The following is a 21,694-nucleotide window of genomic DNA, read 5'->3' as shown; positions in this document are numbered from 1 at the left end:
AATAATGCTGTGACGGGAGGAGGAGGGAGGGAATAAAGGATGAATCAAATGCATAAGCCTGTTTTATTTTAGAAATTGGTATTTACGTACGGTAAGTTTCAATGCTACGTGTTTCAGTCCAAATTTATCACTTTAACCCTCTGAAACCTGAACAAAAAAGGAAAGAAAGATGGCAACTTCAAAAGAAATGTCCAAAAACAAAAAAAAAATTGTAACTGTAACATAAAGTTAATATGTAAGACTTATAGACTTAGATATATTTTCTGGGCATTTTTTTCCCTTTTTTAAAATAAAACAAAAAATCTCATAATCGCCCTCAGCATATTTTCAAGTCATTTAGTTTTTTTGTTTTGTTTTTGTTTTTGTTTTTGTTTTTGTTTTTGTTTTTGTTTTTGTTTTTGTTTTTGTTTTTGGTTTTGTTTTTGGTTTTGGTTTTAATTTGCAGTTCCAGGTGTTGTCAAGGGTTAAAATATTTTTTTACGAAGAGATAAACCGTGGATGACCCTGGCAATTTCAATGTAATCTGGTGAAACTCAAACTAACAATGGAACCATTGAAAGTCATCCATTGATGTATTCATCATTCAAAATTTCAAAAGAGAAAAAAGCAAAAGTCAAAAGAAATAAAATCAGGATTTTTTTTAAAAAAAAAGATCAGAAGTAATAGAAATGTTCCTTAATTTTGATGCTGATGTTGAAATACAATGACACCTTTGTAATATAACCCTAAAATAACACTTCTATACGAATAGTCTTTTCCAACAGAGCTGATAACCAGGCTTAGTCATCTTACATGCATTATGCCACGAGATGCAATTAATACTTTACAAAAGCCCCTCTAAGCTATCACCCGTACATTCAGAGGCCAATTATTCTGGCTATAACTGATGGAAATCAGATCATTCTCCTGATTCTCAATACCACTTTTAGGCAGGTAATCAGTAACTTGCAACTGATTGCATTTTTAAGCTTCCAGCCGACTGGTTTTTCATTAATTATTGAAGCTTTACTTCAGTACCTGTCAACAAACTTCCAGAGGATTAATGAGAAGGGCCGCTGTCTCAGACGCTCATATTTTGGGGGAATGCTAGTCTGTGGTTGTACCTCTGCTTCTGTCTCACTCAGGCTTACATGTGCAAAATGGGGACATTATAAATTGATATCGTGTAGAAAATATGGATTGTGACCAGTGCCTTGTTTTACTTTGTGATTTATTGTAGTCACAACATTGACACCAAAAAATCAGGGTTTATTTTTTATTTTGTTATTGGTTCTGTGGCTTTGAGTACAGATTCATTATTTAAGGTTTTGGAGGAATAAACAAAGATAAGAACTCAAACCATACTTAGATTTGATGGTCACTTACTGTATGGTATATTTCAAATACTTATACTAACGCTTTTTGGTGACCCTCAGAGTCTGATGCTGATAGACGGAGGCACTCTTTACCGTCATTATGACATGCACTGTGGCACAGCATATAGACAGATAAAGAAAAGACAGGACTTCCACCTGGGAGACATCTGTTTGTGTCCCACGTGAAGCCAAGTTTCAATACTCACTTATTTTAACTATGTAAGGTGTAATGTCTTGACATGTATGTATATCTTACATTAAAAAATGAAAGATTTTTGCCCTAACCATTATCGAACCACTTTTCTTTGGTGCTTAGGCCTAAAAAAAACAAAAACATTGGTTTGACTTTATTATGAAAGAGACAGTATATGCATGTAACAAGTGGAAACTATATATTCCCTTTGAAAACTGCAGATTTTTACATTTTTTTTAAAGATAACAAGCGCAATCAGATGCCATCCCTGAGTGTATTAAAGCTCAGCATTTTACCTTTGACTTTTTATTCGACTTAAATAATTTTATTCAGTTTAAGCTTAAAAGAAAAATGTGCAAGATATGGTCAGAAATTTGGTTTAAACATTCCAAAAAAATGTGTTATCAACAGAATGTGAAGAAGAAGCAGTTTTGACATCCATGTACAGTGTTGCAGAAATGGATGGATTGATGGATGGATGGATGGATGGATGGATAGATAGATAGATAGATAGATAGATAGATAGATAGATAGATAGATAGATAGATAGATAGATAGATAGATTACTAAATAACGTTTGCTATTTTGGGAAACTATTGACACAAACTGTAATTTTAAAAAAATGTTCCAAATACCATACTGGTTTTGATGTGGCTGCTTTCTTGCAACTATGGTCTTGCTTAAACAAAGCAAAGTCAGCTGTAGAATTAACAATACATGCAAAGATTGTAAAATAGTAGTGTTATTTTGACCAACTCGTGAAATTTGGTGGAGGTGAAATGCTGCCTCCTATTAGTTTGTTGCATGTGGCCAGGCATTACAAATGGCATCTTTAAGGTTTGTGATCAAAACTAATGTCAGTCTGAGACTAGACCAAGCACCAACCAGGCATTAGAAAAAAATGAGACCTAAACCAAAAGTATGAAACAGTGCCCATACTGTACATATTATAAATTCTTGTTAAGGCATGATTTCTCCTGGGAAAACGTATTTTAAAAAGTACATCTGTGGGTTTTTTTTTTTTAGCCGGTAAAGACTAATTTGCAATATCCCATTGATGCACAAAAAATAAAACAGTTTAGCCATGCAAACTCTTGAAAAAACAGCAGATTATGACTTTCTAACACTGATGAGCAGGTGGCGTATGTAAGGCGGTGGGGGGGCGTTGATATGATTTTCCGCAGATCGTGCTGCTGCTGACAGGCTGTGGTTTTCTTAATCATCAGCTGGTACGGATGTTAACAGAGGTATTGATGGGCCTTAATTGACCATATGACTGTTTGTTTGTCTAGCTGAAGACTGCCCACAGAACACACTGATAAGACAGTAGCACACATGGATGTAACATGTGCTGCACACACACACACACACACACACACACACACACACACACACACACAGCCAGCACAGCATATAATTAGTCGTGGGTACCAGTTCTAAACCACAGCCCATCAGAGTGTTCCTCCCGACAGTATCGGCATTATGCTGACATTATTGCTGGCTCTGCTGTTTCACATTCAGTCATGCTTGCACGTGTGTGTGTGTGTGTGTGTGTGTGTGTGTGTGTGTGTGTGTGTGTGTTTGTGTGTATGCATTTCTGCACGTGTATGTTTTTGAGATGGGTAGCTTTCTTACCACCTCCCTGTTCAACAAACAGATGCAGCCTGTAGGCGTGGCAGAGAGAGAATGCCAGTTACACATTTTTCTTTTTCAGTTTTTTTTTAAAATCAGATGCCCTTTCATGTCCTCAGCTGATTAATCCAGTCACGCTTTAAAATTGGAGAACACTTGTCACTACACACTTGTCCTCAATCATTCTTCTTTTCCTGGATTGTTACATTTTTGAGGCGAGTTCAGTGGGTGAGGTTGTGGCGTCCTAATCATATCTGCAGGTTTTGAGAAGGACTCATGAAATATTGACGGCTACATGTAGGTGTTAGCCTGAGCACAGCAGTTGACCTTTCCCTTCTTTAATCATGGAGTTTTTCTCCTTTTTTGAGTTTGTCAACATGCTGGTTTTAAAGGTCTTTGCCAGCCCTAAAAAATATTATATTATATATAGCCCCATAAATCAAATATTTGGGGAGTTTAAAATTCAAAATAAATCTTCACCACAAAAGATCATTTGAGGGGGGAAATGGATGAAACCTCAAGATGAGCAGCTGAGGAGGGATCTATCTCCCAGACAGACAGATGTGCAATAGAAATTCTTAGTAAAGAATAGATCTGTCACTCTCAACCAGGTGTCCCAAGAATAGAATTATGCTATTATGTTATGCTATGCTATAACTATAGAATTTTGCTATTAATCATGTCTATCCCCCAGATGGACATCCTTGAGGCAAAATCTTATCAAATGAGGGTCTGTTATCTAATTTGTATCAATTTAGGGGTCCTTGACACAAAGAAATATGTATATATATATATATATATATATATATATATATATATATATATATATATATATATATATATATATACAATTGGCTTAAAAGTTATTGTAGTGCAGAGAATTGTCATAGAGTGAAAAGCTGTTCATAATGTTTTATTGGTTTTATTCTTTAATTGATTACTGGAAGTCACATCTACAGGGAAATCACTGTCATTTATTCATTAATTGCATGCGGCTGTGGCTCAGGAGCAGAGCGGGGCGTCCTGCAATTAGAAGATCACTGGTTTGATCCCCAGCTTCTCCAGTCTGCATGTCTAAGGGCAAGATACCGAACCCCCAAACTGTGTGACAGGAGCAGGTGATATGTATGGTAGCCTTGTTACACATAGGTTAGGAATATGTTTATGAAAAGGCGAATGTAAAAAGGCTTTCTTGGGTTGGAAGAAAAAGAACGGCACAATACAAATGCAAGTCCATTCAGTCCATCTGCCACACATAATATGTGAACATGTATGAAAGAGATGGATCCAGGAGACTGTCGAGCACACAGCCTCTTCTCCACTATGTAACCTGGATGGAGAAAAGGCTACAGAAACACACAAGAAGCAAAACTGAAGCAGCTCAGTCACACACACAGGAGAATATAAACAAACAGACACAGAGAGATAGAGAGAGAGAGAAGAGGAGGCTAAATCTACTGGAGGACAGAGATCCAGATCCAACATGTGGAATGCAGTGCTGACAGCCAGGAGAGAGAGAGAGAAAGAGAGAGAGTCCCAGATGGTCTGCAGCACAGCGAAAGGCTGGTTAAAAGAAAGACAGAGAGGGAGAAAGGCTTGTGGGACACAAACAACAGAGGGTTATTGAGAAGCAGAGCCTTAAAGTTAATATTATTCTCGTTGGCAGGACTATAAGGCTTAAATTATACATAGAGACTGAGACCGACCCGACAGCTGCAGAGCGAAAGAATAAGCAGCTAATTGTATGTTAAGGCAAAACAGACAAGTTTAGATATAAGTCTGAACATAATCAGACCTTCTGATGTCTGTAGGAAGATTATATCCCAGGAAGTTGCCTGCTGACTTAAACTCGCAGTATTCTGAGAGCAGAGAGTCCTGATTGGAGTATAAGGTTTGACCCTTTGAAATCTGTATTGACATCAGTTGAAAACATGTAGGAAAAGGCATCTTGGCAAGAAATGTCCTGCAAATTGCAAGAAATTAATAAAGAAGTGAAAATGACGTAAAATTAGTTAAAAAAAAAAAAAAAGAGTGGAGGATTATTAGAAAATTAACAAATAAAGGATAAAATGTCCATAAACCCATTTTTTAAATAATTATAATAATTAAAAATTTAAAATTATGTCACAGATATATATATATATATATATATATATATATATATATATATATATATATATATATATATATATGATAAATATGTATATTTTTTCATTTTAAGCACCTTTTTAGGTTGTTTCCTTGTTTGTATTTGTTCGTACTTTTTTTAAAAATCGAGAAAGAAAGAAATCAAATCAGGCAAATTTGCTCTGATTTCCAGAGACCAGACAGGTAGGAAAGGGGATTCCAAAATTCAAAATTTTGTAAGGCAATCAGAAGCACCTTAATGTCCAATCTGCATGGATCAAATAAAGGGAAGCTTGAAAAAAAAATGTTTTATCAAGTTTTAGTTAAGATTCTTGACTAAAATTAGAAAATGTGACCATATTACACAAGTTTTAACTCCTCTTCATTGGCTCCTGATCAAATTAGAGATGGAGATCAGTTGAAGTGGCTTAATGTGATGCAGGCAGATTGCAGATGTCTGTGAAGAGATGCTGAGTGTCATTACATCAGGGCGAGTGTGTTTGCCTTGGGTGAGTGGGAAGACTCGGATGGATTTTGGGTTCCAGCCAAACTTGTCAAATGTATTTCAGAATATTTACAGTCAGAGGCTCACCGCACACTGACAGATCATGTTACTGAGCTCAGTGTTTATAATTATGAGACTTGTCTGAGCAAACATAACAGGGCATAAGTCTTGTATTATTCCATTTGAAAGTCATGTTGGCATTTCACAATTGAAATTGGCAGAATCACTTGGCAAATATCCCTTTATGCAAAGAGGAAAACAATGTGATACATGATACTGAACATTGCAGCTAAGAGCAAAGATGTGGCAAAGCAGTCATACATTAAGAGCCAGGAAATTGCCATGAAAGAACCCCATGTGCACACAGACACACAAGTTTCTCCGAACAGCTTAACATGCCAAGTCAGCCACTTGATCAGCTCAGGATTTTACCATGTAAGAGTTTTTTTTTTTAGCAGTTTTGAATTTTATTGGACTTAATGGCATTTGTAAAAAACACAAATTAAAAGAGTCATTTGTAATAACTGTAAAAATTTAAAACAAAAGTGGGAATCAGTTCTTTACTTAGGAGAAGGGGGGCTCATACACATGATAGCAGAAAAATCAGTTCAGGGAAATCACACAAAAAAACAAAGTCTGAAAATCCAAGCAGAGTCAAAAAACGGGGAATTAAACACAAGAAGAAGGCTGAAGAACATGAAAACACTGCAGAGACAAAGACAATCTGGCAACTGCATGGAAGAACACTGGGCTTTAAACACACAAGGGCTGATCACTGAGTTAACACAGGTGAGTGACACAGGTGAAACACATGAGCTAATCAACAAGGCCAGAAAACCCAGGAAGTAAAAGTAACACTAAGCACAAGGAGAGACCATTTCAAAATAAAGCAGGAACTGGCTATAACAACATTAACATGAACTTAACAGCATTTCACAATAATATTTATTGTTTTACATTTATTTCTGTTGTTTTTCAAGATCCCGTGTCATCTCCCAACAGAGGTCCTAGCTAAGCCGCCTAATGTCCTAAAATTCTAGAAACACCCTAAAGTCCTAAAAATGTCATGAAATCCTTGAAATGTCCCAAAATCCTAAAAAAAGAGTCCTAAAATCCTAGAAATGTCATGAAATCCAAGAAACATATTAAAATCTAAGAAATATCCTGAAATCTTCAAAATGTCCTAAAATCAGAGAAAAGTCCTTAAAGTCTCAAAATGTGTTAGAAATATATATGGGCTAGAAATGCCCATATATCTTAGAAATGTCCAGAAATCCTAAATGTCCTGCAATCCTGAAAGTTTTCTTAAATCCTTGAAATGTCCTAAAATCTTACAAAAGTCCTAAAATTTTAGAAATATCCTAAAATCCAGAAATGTCCTAAAATTGTCCAAATGTCCTAAAATTGTACAAATGTCCTAAAATCCTAGAAACATCCAAAAATCCTCGAAACATTCTTAAATCCTAGAAATATCCTTAATCTCAGAAATGTCTTTAAAATCCTAGAAAGGTCCTAAAATCCTAGACATGTCCTAATATCCGAAAAATTCCTAAAATCCTAGAAACATGTTTGTGGCTGCTGAGACTAGCCCCTGGCCCCCTTTCATTTTGCATGAGTATCCCTGCTATAAAGCAGTTGGGCCTTTTATGGCAGTGATATGGAAATTAAATAAATGAGACAGCTGAATGTGAACAGGGACAAGACACAGGGACAGGACAGACACATAAAGTGTCTTGCTGCACAGGTCCAGTAAATTCTTCTAGCCTTTTCAGAGGTCAGAGCAGAGAACAGTGGCCTCCACTTTGAGCCCTGCAACCAGAGTTTGCTGGACACCCCTCAAAGACCGAGCTGCCATCAAAATGTAGATGTGATCTCCTCTGTGCCTCAGCCATTCCATCACTCTGTTTCATCTCTGCCTCTGGATTCATCCGTCTCCCCTTCTGTCGCTCCGTCTTAACCTCCCGGTTTGTCTCTCTTTGACTGTCATCTCGTCCCGTTAGCATCAATCCTCCTCTGCAAAGCTTTGGTCCAGCTCTCAGTCCTTGTCTCTGTCACTCTCTGTTTTCCATCTCCCCCCTCTCGGCCTCAGTGTGCGGTGATCCTGAATTACAGGGGGGTAGCAGGTGTGCCCTGCTGCTGCTGACTCGCATAAACGCTGAGAGGTGAGTAGTGAGCTGCCGGGGGTTGAGGAATACAGCTGGCCTCCTAATGCTGATGGACCTCCCCCCGCTCTAATGTTTGCCAAGGGCCCGGCCAGGTGCTCGGCAGCATATGCACACACACACGTGCTTAATCTGCACAGATACACATGTCCGTGGCTCCAAACGGACACACATGTGATGTGTCAGATCTAATAAGGATTTCCAGCTGCTGTAATTGCACGACTCGGATTTTGAGCTGATGAATTCTGCTGCAGGTTCATGTTCTCTGCCGCAGAGGAAAAATGGAAGTTGTAATTTTGTCTGACTCAGAGAAGGAAAAAGGCGAGGACACCGGCTTCCCTGTATTATTTCCCCCCTTTCCAACTGGAGCAAGATTTACTTCAATGAGTCAGGAGACTGAACCACTTTCACCTCAGCTCAGTCACTAAGCGGCGGGGTTAGAAGTTTAACCCTCTGAAACCTGAGAAAATTGGATTGATTTCTTTCAAAAGCATGAGAAGAGGGCAATGAGCAACAAAAGAAACAATTACCCAAAATTAACAAGATATTAATGAAAAGTACAAGAAAATTTAAATTAATTACCTGAAAATTTGTTTAAAAATAAATAAATGAAAATAAATAAGTAAATAAGAACATATGAAGATAAATAAATAAATAAAAACAAATAAAAATAAAAAAGGGAAATAAGACTTGGCAAAAAATGTTTAAAGATTATATAATGCTGTAACTTAGTTTTAAATATGTAACAAGGATCATTATGAATATATGTTCTTCCCTAGCTTTTTTTATCCCTAGTCATTTCTCCTTTCGGCTTTTTAAAAATAATTTTCAAAATCTAGTAATTTTTTTCGAATTGTTGAATATTCCTTACCAAGTTGCTCATTACCTTTTTTTTTTATTTTTCACTATGTTTTGACGGAAATTGCACCAATTTACAAATGGTTTCAAAGGTTTGAATACTAGGCGTCTGAAAGCAGCACAGGAGAAGTGATATCGCTCCTTGTTTCAAAGGGTTAACCCTTTGATTTTTGAGCAAATTGGTGTAATGTCTTTCAAAAACATGGGAATGACCAATGAACGAAGAAATGAACCAAAAAATTAGTAAGAAATTAGTAAAAAGTACAAGAAAATTACCTGCAAACTTAACTTTAAAACAACCGACTGAACAAAGTGCTGTAATAATAAAAATAATAATAATAATAATAATAAAAATAATAATAATAATAATAATAATAATAAGTCTAAAATGAGGCATGAAATTGCATACAATAAAATTAATAAAATAATAAAACAAATTTAAAAAAAGACAAGGAAAACCCATACAATAAAAACAATCAGATCACCAATAAATTAAGAATAAAATAAAATAAAATAAATAAAATCAACATCTCACAAAGGCCAAGAAGAAGAGGTGGGTTTTAAGACGAGATTTAAAAATAGGCAGAGAAGAGGCCTGCCTGATGTGCTGAGGGAGCTCGTTCCAGAGTCTAGGAGCTGCGACAGCAAAGGCACGATCCCCTCTGAGCTTCGAGCTTTGAATGAAAGAAAGAAAGAAAGAAAGAAAGAAAGAAAGAAAGAAAGAAAGAAAGAAAGAGAAAAGTTGGGTTAAAAAAAGAAAATGACCTGAAAAAAGTGCTTTAAATGATAAAAAAGTGTATATATCCATTTAAACTGATAAAAATTATAGTCATTTTGTAACATAATTCTTTGTAATATGATTTCCCCTGGCTTTGTTTTCCCTAGGCATTTTTCGCTAACCTTTTTAGAAATAATTTTCTTATTTCTTGCAATTTGTGGAACTTTTCTTGCAAAGTTGCTCATTGCCTGTTTTTCCCATGTTTTTGAAAGAAATCAAATCAATTTTCTTAGATATTTATTTTCAAAGGTTTATATACTTGTGAAAGACATTGAACAGCAGCACAGCAAAGTGATGCTGCACCAGGTGTCAAAGGGTTGAGGAGGGGGTTCTGGTGGGAGAGACCCAGCTGCATTCTTTCAAGAGCTGTTTTCTCGCTGAACATGCTGTCAATCTGTGTGTTCTCAGCTTTCTCCATGTTTCTCATTCCCCCCCTTCTCCCTTTTTGTGCAAACATGGTACTCACTCTTTGCTTGCTAAGCCTGGTGAAGGCGATGGAAAAAATCCAATAAACATAAGCCGCTGTTCCCCCTTGACTCCGCCATCGTCCCTGAGATGTTATTTAAGGGCGACACGTGGTCGATTTTCCCATTCCACCTGGATGCCCTCAACCCCCTCCTCCTCCTCCTCTTCCTCCTCCACCTCCAATATGGATTCAGGATGTTCATACCCTCTTTTTTTCTTACTCCTGCTCCTCCAGGTTGGGAGAGAAAAGGGTAAATACGCAAAAGGGTGTGTGAATAATGCAAGGCGAACACTAAATGTCAGCGCTAAAAATTCACAATTTCCCCCTATTGTCTCGCTGGCATTCGCCGCATGTTTTATGCATTTTATAATTAGCGGGGGGAGTCTCGCAGGAGAAGGAGGCCTGGCAGTTACAGGGACCGCTTATTTCTGTGAGAGGCGGCGTTTTAAGAAGTTACAGAACATCATTTGAAAGGCAAATCTTGCAGCTCCTCGGAAGTGATATTGATTCGGAGAATGATTCCCGCTATGGTTTTTCCCGCTCCGGCGTGTGCGAGCTGCCTCACATATGTGCTGTTTATTCATTAAAGGAGGGAAGAAAAGCAACACGGTTTTCACTTTTATGATTGCTAAGTGTTGAGATTGGATGGTTGGAGTTTGGGGGGAAGGGTTGGAAAAAGAGAGAAAAGAAACAAAAAGGGGAAGAAATGGGAAAAGATGGCAGAAAGAGAATGGCTGAGGGGGTGAAAGGAAAGGGAGGATTTGAAGAAAATACAGAGGAGAATATGGGCACACATTCAAGGTCTTTTGCTCCAAAACATTTTCCACTATAGATTTTTACTCTACCCTGTTGTTCTTTTCCTCTCCTTAGCACTTGTCACTTTTTCCTTAATATGCTTTCTCATGTCTTTTGTACCTTTGATGTCCCCTCCTTTCTTTTCTTCCCTTCCATTGTTCAGCTCACATCCATATTTTTCTTCAAAAAGCATCCTAAATGCTTTGTAGTGATTGGCAGAGTCTTCATTGATTGTTTCACAGATAAAGTACATTCAGTCTCATTTTAATTCTTACATAAACACTCTCACACATTATTTCACCAATAAATGCAATTTATTTTTAAAAAGCACTGCACAATTTATTGTTTTTTGGTTTTCAGTTTCACCCAGATATTAGCTATAAACCATGAGTCTGATAGACCATGATATTAAGAGAAACCAAAATGTTCTGGCCAATTAATAAATCAATTAGTAACACATCTTGTGAGACACGAGATATATAGGGTTTGCTGGTTGGCTGGACTGCACTGTTTTCAATAAAAAGAGAAAAACAATAAACAATGGCTTTACTTTTTTAGTCACAGGTTTTGCACTAGAGACTAAAATTTTGCGTGGAGGTTGAAACTATTGCAAATATGTACTTGTTTTGTATCTTAATATTGTGCTTACTCTGATTACAAAGCCAGTTTTTCTCGTTGCATTGAGGGGCGGTCACACCGAGACACACTGCGCCAGGCACGGCCGCTCCAAAAATACCTTGGACGTGTATCTGGAAAAACAGCAGGGAGTGATCTGCTGCTCCATTTCCCCAGACAGAGTGCCCACAGCGCGAGCACAGTTATGTGCTGTGGACAACCAAACGGTACTCTCCATCAGTCCAGTTTGTGCCAGAGTGTGCAAGAGCGAGTGTTTCCACACGCCCTCTATTGAAAGGAGCGTTCACTTTGTCATGTTAAATTAGTATTTTTTTTATAAGTGACACCTGACTTTAAATTTTTGATTATCTTTATCCGTATTACGTGATCTGGATCGGGGATAACAACGCCCAAATCAACCTACCTAATTTTTGATGTTTTTTTATTATGCATGTAAGACCCTAAATTTATATTAAGAAAATTCTGGGGTGATTTGAATTCCCAGAGGCTTAAACATTTCACAAATGAGCAGAGCAGCAGTTTCATTGATTAATTTGACTTGTCTGAATGCAGCACTTTTTTAAAAAAAAGTTCTGGAGTAGTGACAAACTGAGCACATCTGTTGTATGCTTTTATGTGTAAACTCTCTTTATTTCGTCTCAGAGGAATCATTTTATTACCAGCACACTAAGTCAAGATGCAATTTCATAGTGTTTTTGTTGTTTGTTTTATTAAATTTGGTAACAGAACTTATAGGGATGTATGATTGTTTTATTCCATAGTATGTGATTCTGGCCCCTCACAGGACATAACAAACAGATAAATGAGATATCCACCAGGCGGCACATTTTTTAATGTGCACCACTTTTACCTCTGGGTCTTACAGTACAAGGAACAACATCAGCATACCATCCCATTCATCAAGTTCTCATCCTGCTTTTAGTTGCATAAATACGTTCGTTTGACAGATGACTTTGCTAATTGCCTTTTCAAACTGCGGTAATCTCCGGGTACAGCGAGCGAAAATTAAAAATGCAGTGCCCTGAGTATTGTTTTTTCATGTCTGAGCCTGCATTTATCCACCTGAAATTAATTCTCTAATTTGTTTGTAAGACAAACAGGGAATACTTGGGATCCCAATCCACTTAAAGCATCCTCTCTGCTACTTTACATATCCGTTCTGAAATGCTGATTTGTCTCTGAAGACTTCACCCGGCAATTCTGCTAGTCATTAACAGCGAAATGAAGAGCAAGCCTCGACTTTTCTGAAGGGCGCTTTAAAGTCTGGTAAAGTGTCACCTTAAGGAAAGTGTTAATACAGTGTGTGTTTTTGTCTGCGCCCACTAAAGAAAGGCAGTTGGAAGTCTGGTTTTAGACGCCGAGAATTCACACTTGAGCTGCAGTGTGATTTGTGCTGATGTGTGTGTGCCGTGAACGCCCCGGATCAGTATGGAGGCGGGTGATGACATCCCTGTCCAAACACACAAGCATCCTCACACACATGCTCCTCTAAAGACCCTCCAATCATTAGGAAACTTTAATGAGGTTGTAAAAAAGCTGTTTTACTCATGTTTAGCAGCATGTTTAGCTTTTAACCCTTTGAAACCTAACCATTTTTTTTCTTTTTACTAAAACAACTTGGCATAATATGTCTCACAAATTGTAATAAATTAGACAAAAAAATTACCTAAACATAGTATTTTAAAAAGAGGGGAGGAGTATTAGAAAGTGAAAAAAGCAAGAAATGTCCAGAACACTATATTTATACTTACCATTTTATATTTAAAATGATGTTACAGAAAAAAATATAATAATAATAATATTATATATACAACTTTTTTGGGTGGGTTTTTGTTTGGTCTTTACATTTTATATTATATACATATATATATTATATATTATATATATATCTGCTTATTGGTTTCTCCCCATGTTTTTAAAAGAAATCAAACTAATTTGCTCACATATTAAAGGGACACTGATCTTTTTTTTGCTGCATTTCTTGCCAAGATGCAACAGAGATACTGTCATAAGTTCTTCTAAGATCTTTTCCTAACCATAATTAGCTGTCTTTTGCACCTAAACAGAACAACACCTAAAACACAGCGTTGTTTAACATATCTGCTGTAAAATAGCATATAAATGTAATGTTTCCATAGTTTCTCAACACGGTCTCACCATGTGACAATATTCAAAGTGAGAACTTGTTGGGTTTTTCAGAGTGCACACTGCCAACATTTATACTGGTGATTGGTTTGCTACAGTTCAGGGTAGATTGTGAACCGGTCAGTCATTGTCTGTCATCAAGGTAATTTTCGAATAATACCGCAGCTCTACGATAAGCTCTCATTTGACCTTTATTGCTACGAAAACAAATGATTACACTCATGAGGAAACTAATTTGCATGCAAGGACATATTTGCACAACCACTGACAGTCCACCTGGCAGACATTAATGAGTGACGGACCACAGTTTATCACTGACAGACAGCCCACAGCCATGGAAACAACCATTCTTGTGCTTTTACTTGTTACTGAAAGTGCAAAATTGAACACAGAGTAACCTTTAGTCCTGTCATGTACAGTACTTCAGTCACGGCTAAGTGGATAAAGGATGTGGTTATTGCCTGGACGTTTAGTAAAGGCATTGTGGGGAATGGAGGAGCTCACTAACTGAAGAAGATGAGGCAGGGAGTGCAGTATGAAGATTCATTATAACACAGAAATAAACTGAAAATCATATTTGGATGACAGGGCAGGATAAAGCTGCAAGGGGTTAACAGGTTCAGATGTGTTACCACTGCCTGCTTATGTGCAGTAGTAAAAGAAAGGTTAGTAAATCACAGAAAGAAGCATAGAGTTAAGTGTCATGTAGTTAAGTATAGTGAGATATTCTGAAAGCACACTTAAGTTAAGTGAACTTAATTTGTCTTTTAATTGAACTTTACCTATTTATTCAGTGATTATTTATTTATACATTTTTGTCTTTTTGACTGTATTACTAGTATATCAAAATTGACTAGTATATGAATTTCTTATTACTTATACTTTGTGCTATTATTCTTTTATTTACCTTTAATCTACTATTTAAAATATTGTATGTATTTATTATTATTATTATTATTATTATTATTATTATTATTATTATTATTATTATTATTATTATTATTATTATCTTTTTATCCTTAGATTTTATCCTGCCTCTGGTGTTTCCTCACTTTGAGTAGCATTTCCTCAGTTCTAGTTTTAATGAGAGTGTGTGTGCGTGTATAGGAGAGGGGACTTCTGGTACATACATATGAAGTCTAATTGACTGAGTAATTAAAGTGAAAATGTGATGGTAGTTACTTTGTTTTTGTATCTTATTCTCTCTCTTTTTTAAACTTGGTACAGACTGATTTTGACCAGTGTTTGACTGCTGCTTGGGCGGAGGCAGACGGTATTTTGTGTTGGCGTGTCCTTGCACCTCGCTGGTACAGGGGCTAAAATTAGCATGTTCACCCAGGCGTTGTGTTTCCATCACTGCCAATGTGAGCCCATCCGAACCAGAGCTATAAATATCCGTGACTACTGCAGAGTCATTTGATACAGGTGTCATTGCCAATTGCAACCTTTCCTGTTACATACAATAGCCAGATGTTAACGGGTGTTAGTGGGTTTTTTGTGGAGTGAAAAAGGGTTTACATATGTGTCAGTCTGGATTTTGTTAAACCTGAAATGACAAGCCTTAAAGGGGGCTAAGAATAATGCCCTCATCACTAAAATTTAATTTTTTAGGAGAAATGAAAGCGATGCCGGTCTGATTAATGCATTTAATTAATGCTCATAGTAAAAAATAATTATATGTCTCTGACATGCAGGGAGAATACCTTTCATGTGCACAATCAGCACAGACATGAAAACAATCACTCTCCTGTGATTGATGTCAACTTGATAAATACCACTTTTGGGAGACATTGTGGTGCCTTCATAATTTTAGACTGTAATCACAATATGTGGACAGAAATGTCCATCAAAGACATCAAAACTGTGAATTAAAAGAAATCACTCACCATGAAATTAAAGCCAAATCTTTCCACCTTCTTTTCAGGCCATTGGGAGGTGACTGTCAGAAGAAATGCCGGTCCTAGGTGCCCTAGCACATCACCACCTGGACCATGGCGACTCTTTGGCCGATGAGAAAAGAGAGGTGCACCCATGGCTCCGCCTGCCTTGCTAGATGGTCGGCGTCATCCTTGATGCTCCTATGGTTGCCGTGGGCGTTGCTATGGCTGCCGTGGCCCAGCCGAGCTGAACAAGTGGGCGGCGGGGTGCACAGCGGAAAGGTGCTTCACGGTTCCCTGTCGTCCCCATCGTCCTCGTCATCGTCCTCCTCCTCCTCGTCCCCGTCCAGTTCGTCAGCTTGGGGCTTCAACACAAGGCAGAGTGGGGGGCAGCTGGACTGGCTGCTGTCGGAGAAGGGACCTTTCCACCGATGTCCGGAGTACACGGAGTTCAGAGAGAGGTTCCAGCAGGGATTTTCTACCAGATACAAGATTTACAGGTGAGAAGGGTCAGCACCTGTGTGTGTGCGCTCGCGCAAGTGTGTGTGTGTGTGTGTGTGGGAAACAGAAAGAGACTGTGTGTTGCAGGATTTGGAAGCTCACCAGGTGAGAGGAAGAGGTGTGCTCTCACTTATATCTCAAGCTACCTGCCCGGCCTCTTAAGTATAGTGCTTCGCAACCTTTCTGGCTTATGACTTCAGGGTACTCCTGTGATGTATTTCTGCACTTTTAAAAAGACAGATTAAAAGAGAATAGTAAAAAATCAATGCAGCAGAGGCTGAAATATCCCGACTTTTAGTCCTTAGAACAGACCAAGCTCCAAAGATATTGGATTCCCCAAAATGCCATTTGTCAGATTTGTTAGACCCTCTATGCCAGACAAAAGTCCACATGAACAAACTTTACAAGTGTATCTGCCAGCAGCCCCACTGCACCTCCATGCCCTCCCACTTCTCATCCACTCCCCCAACTTGTCTAGGTATCTCAGCTAAAGTTAGCACCATGGACTTAATTTAAATACTCTCAACTAAAATTTGCTGGCCACTGTGGACTTCAGTTTATCCAGCCCCCAGGCAATGTTTTGGAAACTGGAAATTTGGCTTTGAAGCCAAAGTTTGAAGTGGCAAAACAGTTGAGTCACAACTTCCAGGTCCATCACGATGCCATTTGGCCCCCACATTTATCTTTTTTCCATAGACCTATTACATTAGGCGGGTTTCCATTTACCCTCAAACTGCACAAATTGAAAAATTGAAATTGCGAATATAATTTATTCGTCAAATGGAAACAACATCAATAAAAAAAAACTCCCATTTGTTCACAGTCATCAAGCAATTGTGTTTTATCTATGTTTCGAAAATATCGCTCAAGTTTTGCACAAATTTGTAATGGAGAGAGATGTTTGTAAATAAATGGATATACTTTTGAGTTTTAAGTGTCACAACCCCAACAAAAATAAGTTGTTTCACAATCAGAGTTGATCCATGCAGTCCAAAAACAACTTGAAATCAAGTCACGATTTATTCATTTTGTTCCAATTCAAGTTAGCGGACGGCAACAATTGGGGTTAGCCACTTGGCTCGCAGAAGACTTTGGACTTTCTCCCTATGTAGGTGTAAACGGCTCATTCTAAACAAACAAAAACTTGATCATTACACATACAAGAAAACATACTTTTTGTATTATATTCCATTTCTGCAAGTGTATCCTGCTAAATCCCTTAAAAACTGAACCTTTAAAGGAAATGTTTAGCCATAGAGTTACAGCTTTGAAGGGATTAGAGTCATAGATATTCATTTGTCCAAAACATACAGAACAAAGTTAATATTCAGCATACATGAAGGCGTCAATATTTCCATTTCACTATTGATGTTGAGCAGCCGAGTATTATTAAAGCACATATCACTCAGTGAAATATATTAAAAATGTTGCCACACTGTACTCAAATGAAATAGAATGAAAGGTGAAAAGAAGATGACATACAAGCAGAGAAACAAACACTATAGAGGTCAATGTGATGATACATATCTTTTCAGCTTTGCCTTTGCAAATACAAGATGTTGTTTATCCAATCATGCAGCTCCAACACTAGAATTCCATCAAGCTCTGTCTGCGTATGAGAGTGTGTAATGAAATGATGTATCACTTTCACTCCATACACGCCTTATTGTCAGACGCAGCTCATCAGTATTAAAATTTGCCAGATGGGTAGAAACTGAAATTGAGCCGCAGGATTATTATTTGTGTAACAGTGGGACAGCAATGTCTTCTTCTCTTTTATTAAAGATGGTTTTTTTTTGTTTTCAATGCTAAAAAAGAGAGGAAAGAAATATGTGAAACTCTGGTTTGGACATCTCATTAGCTATTTAATTGGCAATATTTTTACTGTTTTTGTGTCTGTATTTTGGGTGAAAATTGATTTTACAGTAAGCTTAAAACACTGCTGTGATTGCTGTGATGAGGTTCTTTGCTAATTTAGCAAACTAAACTGTGTTCAAAGTTGGACTCTTTAAAGATTGACCAAACAGGGATCAGAGGGAATGCTAAATGTATTTTGTCTGGAAGATTAAAGTCAGAGATTTAAATACTTGCAGTGTAATTTGTGAATGGATAAAAGCAGAGCGGCTATTGGTTCGGAGGGGCAGGCACTGAATAGAGTGTGAGAGTGACTTTTTGCTGATTCTTTCTGTTCTGAGTTATGGGGGGGGGGCAATGTAGTGCAGAGCTGAATGAGTTGAAAGAGCATTTTATGATTAAGTGTTATACAACTTGTAATACAAAAAATATATAGTGGATATTTATTATGGTCATAGAAACATGACTGTCCATACATTCAGCTTTCAGTTATCTCGGGCCACTCAATTTTAAGAGGGCCGACAGCTCGTAACTCCAAACACATCAATCTGACAAAAATCTTTTTCTAATTCTAATTTCACTAAAAAGTTCAACTTCTGAACAGCTGCAGCATTTAAAAAGTAGAGTGACATCTGCAATTTATTTCAAATTTAACCATAAATTAGTGTCAAAACGGTGAAAATCACATTTGCCTGAAAGCTGAAATATATTTCACTTGTCTTCATAATTAGAATTCAGAACAGGTCACAATTACAAAATTAAAATAGACGGACATGATATATGATACATGATACGGTATAGTTTAGTTTTTTTTTCATTACAGAAGTTTCAATTTTTTTCTGAATTTAAACCCATCTAGTCAGATTATATGATAACTGAATTTCTGTTGTTTTTTTTCCAATGTGATATTACTACCTTGATCTCATGCTCCAGCTGCCTCTATTATAGCACTTATAGAAATGCAAACGAATGCATATTATGGTATTTTTATGGGTAAAAGACAATTTAATTTAAGTCATTATTAGAATTAGGAAAATTAGCAATGTTGCGAATTGTATTGAGTCCCTGATTGATAAACTACTCATTAGTGCTGGGACAGTAGTAGTTGTGTGCTCCTAAGTTTTGTGTATATCCAACCTGTTTGTTAAACTCTTTCAGTGTCTACCGACACCCAGGGCACCCTTTTGCTCTGTTTTAGAGACATAGCAGTGAAATATGCTGTGTTTATCAGACTCGTCCACTCGATTCTTCAATTGCTGTGTTTGTGATGTTACAAAAATATGTGACAAATAACATTACTTGAAATAATTCAATGTTGGGCTTTGATTTCACACGGGACACAAACAGTGGTCTCCTTGGTGAAAATCCTGTCTTTGTTTGACCCGTCCAACACGGAGACCTCCTCCTTTTGCAGACTCTCATTTTTGTAAAACTTCAGTTGCTCTGAGCATCAAATGTGGTCACAGACACTAGAGGGCGCCTTGTGCATCATCATCCCTTGCAGAAAAGTGCTGGTTTTGGACAACATGGGAGAGAGACCAGGCTGATATCCACACAAAGTATGTTCATTTTTAAAATACCATGTACATGTTGAAATGACATTGTGAACTGATCTTTACACACACACACACACACACTGACATGCTTAAACAAAGGCAAGTGGCTTAATGTCTTTGTCTTCGTCCTATTTTGGTCAACAAACAACAAACCGTGCATCACAGCCAACGTCCGGTCAGCTTTGAGACAAATAATCTAGTGACTTTGCTGAGCCTCAGCTGGTTAAACACCCATTCTGTCCCCTTCTGCTTATTCTGATCGCCTATACTTATTTAATACAACTGAACTGGCATTTCACTACATATTTCTCTTTTCCAGTTTATGCTACCGACTGAAATCGTGATTTGATCAATCAAACATTACCTGTTACCCAGGCAAGAGATAACTCTTTCATTGCAGTGACATTGCAGTGAAGATATGGTTTAACAGTCTTATTTAATTGCAAACTGAACAGAAAAAAGACAGGAAAAGAAACAACACAAGTCAGCCTAATTCTCCTTCATGCATGTTTCAGGTACTCTGCTTTTAATACTAAATTGAGTCTAAAGTGTTATATATATATATATATATACACACACAAAAATCCAATCAACTATTCAAAAGTCTTTCAGAAACATATTTTAGTGTTTAGTTTAGCTGTAATATGAGAGTTTGAGAGTTTGAACTGGAAGGTGCTGCTATACTGTTTCCTGTAGTGCTTTGGCTTAATGTTTAATTGTAATTTAACATCATTTGTCATCAGCTGGCTGCCATATTGTTTTCAGACATTTTTATGTTCACAGCCAGTTTCATGAAAAGATCATCACCCCAGCAGCGAACTGTTTTAACTACACTGAATCACAGCTCTTGACCAGGCTTGCAGAGCCAAGAGCCCCATTTTCAGGTTAGTGCAGACAGAGGGCCAAAACAGACAGTACAGAATTAATGTACAAAATTCGACCAGCTGAACCTGGAAAAAAAACCAACAACCCTGCCGTCATTTTTTATGTTTTTGCTTTGTTTTTAAAGACAATTCCAAAGATTCTATATTTATTGATTGACTAAGCTTTTTCTTTTTTTCTGATTACTTACAAAAGAGACATGTACAGCTGAGGAAACAAAATTAGTTAATACAATTATGAAGTTAATGATGAAATATACAATTATTTGGTTAAAACTTGACACTTTCCCTGCTAGTGAGGACATTGTGAGCCAAGACAGAAAGTGTCTCTGTGTGTCCAGAGGCTGTTAGCTGTGTGGTCTATAAATAATGCAGTGCAGCCTGCACCAGGTCCGGAGTTCATGTCGGCCCCTGTCACCATTATCATTATTCCAAACTTAATACCAAATGTGATAGATACACTCTGCATCCGCTGAGGCTGCAATTTGAATTTCCATTTCCTGAGAATTTTTATCTTTCGTTACCTTCCTTCGATGAGCTCTTTTAAAAATAGATCCTATTGAAAGTTGCCATGGCCGTTTGTACTGTCAGGAATGTAGACTTGCCTGAAAACTATACAGTATGTTCTAATTATTTGTGCTATTTTTTTTTCTTCTCTGTCCGATACAGGAGTTGACTGTGACTACTTTTCAAAAGATTGTGCATGGAACTTTTGAAGTGAATCGGCTCACTTTCTCCCTGTCTCTTCCTGGCTGCCTTTTGTTAACTTTTATTCTGGGAAAAGTCAGCCAAGCGTGTGAGGATATGTGACGGCCTCACTTGCAGTAATACAGTCTCTTAAACTCTCGGCTGGTGTCTGTCTTAGTTCTCCACTGCTCCTTACTTAGAAATGTCACTCGAAATGTCTCATTCAAAAGAACTTGTAACATTTCCTTAAAGAGTAGGTCTATAGTAATTTTTAAAGAGATTGCGCTATTGGGCCACTATGAAGTCCCTTCTTTATGCCTACTTTACATTTTTACACAAAATGAAACAACGATTGCATCGTGTTGCTCCAGTGTGGGATTTCAACACATTTTCATGCCAAGTCATCACATATTGGCACTTTTCAGGGGACCACTTCATGCTCTTGGTATCCTTCTGCTGTTGATGTTCTGGGATGCGACTACAACACAAGCATATTGGATCCAACGCTAGGACGTCAACAAAAGCACAGATGGGAGGTTAGGCAACAAGGGCATGGATGGTTAAGGTAAAAGGGCACATAGTTGTGTTTAGAAAAACAACATCACATTCAGTCAGACAGTAAACTCTGGACTCCTGCATAAAAGTCTGGGGTTTGTTTGACCAGTTCACCTCCTGCCCAACCCCCT

The 21,694-nt window shown here is 37.5% G+C and overlaps 1 protein-coding gene across 1 annotated transcript in view; it reads left to right on the top strand.

The window, feature by feature from the left end:
- The window catches only part of brinp2 (BMP/retinoic acid inducible neural specific 2), a 267,758-nt gene that overhangs the window by 105,064 nt on the left and 141,000 nt on the right, over positions 1–21,694 (top strand). Inside the window, exon 2 of the mRNA XM_042498336.2 lies at positions 15,577–16,029. Coding sequence (XP_042354270.2) covers positions 15,644–16,029 — 386 coding nt within the window. The 5' untranslated portion in view covers positions 15,577–15,643. The remainder of the gene's footprint in view (positions 1–15,576; positions 16,030–21,694) is intronic.

This window comes from Plectropomus leopardus, chromosome 12 (assembly GCF_026936395.1).
Source record: "Plectropomus leopardus strain MGB_pleo_1.0 chromosome 12, ASM2693639v1, whole genome shotgun sequence".
Classification (NCBI taxonomy): Eukaryota; Metazoa; Chordata; class Actinopteri; order Perciformes; family Serranidae; genus Plectropomus; species Plectropomus leopardus.
Note: the sequence above shows the minus strand (reverse complement) of the source record. Positions and strands in the feature narration are given on the sequence as shown.